This window comes from Cucumis melo, chromosome 12 (genome assembly GCF_025177605.1).
Source record: "Cucumis melo cultivar AY chromosome 12, USDA_Cmelo_AY_1.0, whole genome shotgun sequence".
Lineage (NCBI taxonomy): Eukaryota > Viridiplantae > Streptophyta > Magnoliopsida > Cucurbitales > Cucurbitaceae > Cucumis > Cucumis melo.
The window spans coordinates 14,521,305-14,526,277 of NC_066868.1; the positions used below are offsets into that span (position 1 = coordinate 14,521,305).

The 4,973-nt window shown below is 35.5% G+C and overlaps 1 protein-coding gene across 1 annotated transcript; it reads left to right on the top strand.

The window, feature by feature from the left end:
- The first annotated feature begins 1,726 nt into the window (after positions 1 to 1,726).
- Positions 1,727 to 4,072, top strand: LOC127144368 (uncharacterized). Its single transcript, XM_051080279.1, has 3 exons — positions 1,727 to 2,359; positions 2,571 to 3,352; positions 3,521 to 4,072. The coding sequence occupies exons 1-3, from the start codon at positions 1,744 to 1,746 to the stop codon at positions 3,944 to 3,946; spliced, it is 1,824 nt and encodes a 607-aa protein (XP_050936236.1). The 5' UTR covers positions 1,727 to 1,743; the 3' UTR covers positions 3,947 to 4,072.
- Positions 4,073 to 4,973: the final 901 nt, after the last annotated feature.

A 4,973-nucleotide genomic window follows, 5' to 3' on the forward strand; every position in this document is an offset into this window, starting at 1 on the left:
ACCAATTTTGGCAACAAAGAATGGATTATCAATTTTAACGTTAAATTATTGTTAATACAGAATAATCTTTAGGGTAGGTGACACATGAACACATGATAGTGTTGGGTGGTTATCATCATCTCTCCCATTTCTAAGCTTAAATCCTTTCAAACACAAATAAAACTTTCCAACTTAGGTTAATCCCAAGACCCATTACCCAACAGCAACTCACTCACCGTAATGACAGCACGATCAAAAGGGGGAAGAGTAACGGGTAAAACTGTTTGTTCACGGGAAAGCCAAGGGTGCTTGAAAAAAAGTGTCCTCACCGGCCCTAATACATCAGCGGATCCCTTTAGCCAAAAGACATCTCCCCCACAACACACTACGTCAAACATAAGAAGGAAAACAACCCAACTTTGCAAACAAAAATCCCCCCAAATGGAACTATTTACCTTTAAGTACCCAAGATCCTTCATGCTTGTTTTGCGTGTAGAGATTGGTTAAAAAGCTCTAAGTTTCGAAAGTCCAAGCCTCCTTCCAAATTAAATTCAAGTTCTTCCAAAACATCTGATGCATCTTTCTTTCGGTACTGAGAGAGGCCCACTAGGAAGAAGTCATAGTTGAGGAGATGATATCACAAATGCCTTTTGGAACACAGATACAGAACATGACATAAGTAGGAAGAGCCTGAGCCACAGCTTTACGTAGGACCTCTTTCCCGCCAACAGAGAAAAAACTCTCCTTCCAACCAGCAACAATCTTTCAGACTTTTTCTTTTAAGATCCTCAGATCACACCCCTTGTTTTTAGTAAGATGGGAAAGAAGACCCAGGTATTGCCCTAGATCAGTCACCACCTCTGCCTGCAAAATCTCACTAATGGAAGCATGCCAATCCAAACAAATATAAGAACTGAATAATATAACAAACTTGGAAAAGTTCACACACTGCTAAAAGCATGCTACTAGATCTGTAGAATATCCTTGATCTTGCTACAAGCAGAATGGAATGCGTTAATAGAGCAAGAGACCGCCATCGACAAAAAAATAAATGAGATATTAGGTGAGCATTTCTAGCCACTTTACAGCCAAGCAAGTTAGAGCGCAGACACTCAACAGAGATAAAAAAAATGGAGAGGCTCTCAGCACAGAGAATGGAGAAAGAGGGTACCCCTGTCGAAGCCCTCTCTGCAAAATAACTCTCTGAAGCTTGACCGTTGATCGACAAAGCGAAAGAGACCATCAATCCAAAATAAGATCCACCCAACTTCAGCATAAGCTTGTACGTGAACGTCGTCTGTGATGGTCGAATGTCGTCTGTGCGTGAACGTCTGGTGGTGGATTGTCAGCCGAAGCTTGTGCGTAACATCATCTGTGCGTGAAATTGGAGGCCGACGAGCTTGGGTGGAGGAAGGACAGGAAGAAGAATGGGAAAAAGAAAAGATCGTATGGGAGGGAAAGACTACCCTAGGGTTTTTGCTGAATTAAATTGGGGAAAAAAAGAGAGAGAAACCATTGACTTTTTACAATATTAAAAAAAAAATTAAAAATGAGCTTTAATGTCACTTTTAAAAAAGGGAGAATGTTTAATGTCGGTTTAAAACCGACATTAAAGCTTCTGCTTTAATGTCGGTTTAAAACCGACATTAAACATCCGCTTTTTGAAAAGCGACATTAAAGTTCATTTTTCATTTTTTCCACCCGACATTAAAGCCCACATTTCTTCTAGTGTTAGTTGCCCATGCTATTGCTCATGTCCCTGATATGGATTTAGAATGGTCTAGTGTTGTTGACAGTGGGATGGATAATTTGTGTTCTTTGCTGCCTTCTTCTTCCATTGATGACGATTTTCAAATTCTTACGGATATTCATGTTAGTAGCTTGTCTTCTACATTTGATTTGAAAGAAAAGGATATGTTTGCTAGCAAGGAATTACTATCAAAGTCATTTTACTACATTGCTATAAAGAACAACTTTGAGTTCAAGACTGTGAGATCAAATTCTAAATCTATTGAGTTTAAGTGCTCCCAAGATAATTGTCCATGGTATGTTCGTGCATCTCGTTACAAGGGTGGGGAATTATGGCGGCTAAGGAAGTATATTGCTAATCACAATTGCTCCATAAATGTTATTCAAACTACTCATAAACAAGCATCTGCATCACTGATTAGTGATTGTATTGGAAAAGACTTTAGTTCTTTTGATCGTTCAACTCCAAATGATATTATGATTCACATGCGTACTAAACTTGGTGTAAATGTTAGCTACTATAAAGCGTGGAGGGCAAAGGAACTTGTTATGAATTCTTTGAATGGTGAAGCAAAAGAATCTTATGCCTTGATTCCAAACTTTTTCATGAAACTAAAAGAAATTAACCCAGGTATGTTTTTATTCTTACAATTTATATATCATCAATCAAGCTTTTAATGATATGGTCTATCACTGACAAGTTCTATCAGTGATAGGCCTTATAGTAAATGAGCATATCATCAGACGACTGGTGTTATGGTGGTTTACTATAGGGTCTATCAGTGACAGACCTATAGTAAAACTGATACAGAGGGACATTTTAATAATATTTTTTATTTCAGGTTCATTCACTGCTTATGAAACTGATACAGAGGGACATTTTAAGTACTGTTTTATGGCTATTGGAGCATGCATTGAAGGATGGAAATATTGTAGGCCCAATATATCAGTTGACGGTACATTTTTGAAATCTAAATATGGTGGAACTCTTTTGACAGCCTCAACAATTGATGGTAATAATCAAATTTTCCCATTGGCCTTTAGTATTGTAGATTCTGAAAATGATGCATCATGGAGATGGTTTTTTGAGAATATAAAGAATAGTTTAGGGGATCGGGAAGATTTAGTTGTAATATCTGATCGACATTTAAGTATCCCAAAAAGTGTTCATAATGTTTTTCCAAATGCTGAATATTGCGTTTGTTTGCAACACCTTCTAAAAAGTTTGAAGTTGATATATAAGGACCCTATAATTGATAAGCTCTTCTTTAGATGTGGAAAAGCATATACAGTTGTTGATTTTGAGACTAACATGAGATGGATGGAGTCTATGTATCCTAGTATACGAGACTATCTTAGTAAGGTTAGTTTTGAAAAGTGGGCTCGAGCATATTGTACAAGGAAAAGATATCAAATGATGACTACAAACATTTCAGAAAGCTTAAATGCAGTTCTAAAAGAATCTAGAGATTTGCCCGTTGCAGCATTACTCGATTCTATCAGACAAATACTTCAAAATTGGTTTTATGATCGAAGAAAAGTTGCATGTTGTATGAGAACTGTTTTAACTAGTTGGGCTGAGGGAGAATTACGAATTCAACATCAAAACTCAAGAAGCTTCACAGTAAGTTTTTGTGTTTCAATGTTTATTTATTTAGTTAAAGGGTAATGTAACAAGACCTATCAATGATAGTCTCTATCGCTGATAGATTCTTATCAGTGATTGTTTATATCAGCGATAGATTCTATCAGGGATAAACCATATATGTTGACTAAGTTTTTTTTTCTTCAGGTTAATGCTATTAATGATGTTGAATTTCAAGTGATTGATGGAAGAAAACAATTTATTGTACGGTTAGATTGCAAATCATGTACCTGTCGCGTTTGGGATCTTGATGAAATTCCATGTGCCCACGCTCTTGCTGTTCTTCGTGGGCGTAATATGAATACTTACTCTTTTGTTTCCAAGTATTTTTTGTCAAGTACTTTGATTTCAACTTATACTGGATCAGTTCGTCCAGTTGGGAACCATGCCAATTGGAAATCTATTGGGATTGAGAATAACATACTACCTCCAACTTTCAAGCGTCGAGCAGGACGACCGCGAAAACAAAGAATATTATCAATTGGCGAGAAGAAAAGTCACTCAAGATGCAGCCATTGTCATCGTGCTGGTCACAATCGTAGAAATTGCAAATTTCCACCATTTTTACAGTGACGTGATATTATGTTTTCTATAATAAACTTTTAGCTTTAGCATATAGAGCATTTATTTTGTGTGTGTAGTAAATACTTTCTATTTGTTTGATTCAAACCGTTCAATAATAATCTACCTTTTTCTCAAGACTATAAAAGTAAAAGTGACTTTATTGTAAAGTCTATCACACATAGTTTCTATCAACAATAGATTTTGTAAAGTAATAATATGAAGTAATCCACTATAAAGTCTATCATAGATAGTTTCTATCAAGGATAGACTTTATTGTGTAGTCATCACCAATGATAGGAACCAATGTACAACTGAAGGAACTAGAAGGGATTTAGTTGATGAAAGGAATGGTTCAATAAATACTAATCTCAATGCAAACAAAGACAGACAAAAAACTTTTTCTTGATTAATATGGTAAAATCAACTAACAGCATATGAAGGTCCAATGTGAACTCTGTCACAAACATCCACAAAACAACTATTGCACTACAATATCTATATACTAAATATTAAGAGATTTGCAATGTGAAGTCTACCACAAATATCAACAAAACTACTGCACTACAATATCCATCTACTTATAATTGAGAGATTTGCAAATCAAAACTAGGTGCTAGATCCCTTATTCTAGGAGAATATCTTGTTGGTTTTGGAGAATCATTCTTCTTGCCTCTTACATTCTTTTGTTCTTTCACATTCTCCAACACTTTCTTTGATGGTTTAGGTTGTCTCTTCGGCCTAGCTTTTTCAATATTCGTCGCTATTTCCATAATTTTCACTTTTGCCTTTTCTTGAACAACCTGAAAATATATAATATTGAATTAGAGTTTATCTACATGTATACATTAAGTCTATCATAAAACAACAAAATGTGATTATTATAATACCTTCACTTTGTTTGATGTGTCATGCACCATTTTTGACTTATTTTCACGATGATTATCATCTTCCTCGGTTTCCTCATTATCTTCAATCTTTTGCAGATATTAATATTAGTATTGCAATGAAAAGAATTATAGAAATTGTCAATATCCTA

Coding starts and splice junctions, on each gene's coding strand:
- LOC127144368 (XM_051080279.1), top strand. CDS start 1,744: ATGGATTTAGAATGGTCTAGTGTTGTTGACAGTGGGATGGATAATTTG. Junction 2,360..2,570: donor ACTAAAAGAAATTAACCCAG/GTATGTTTTTAT, acceptor TTTTTATTTCAG/GTTCATTCACTGCTTATGAA. Junction 3,353..3,520: donor AAAACTCAAGAAGCTTCACA/GTAAGTTTTTGT, acceptor TTTTTTCTTCAG/GTTAATGCTATTAATGATGT.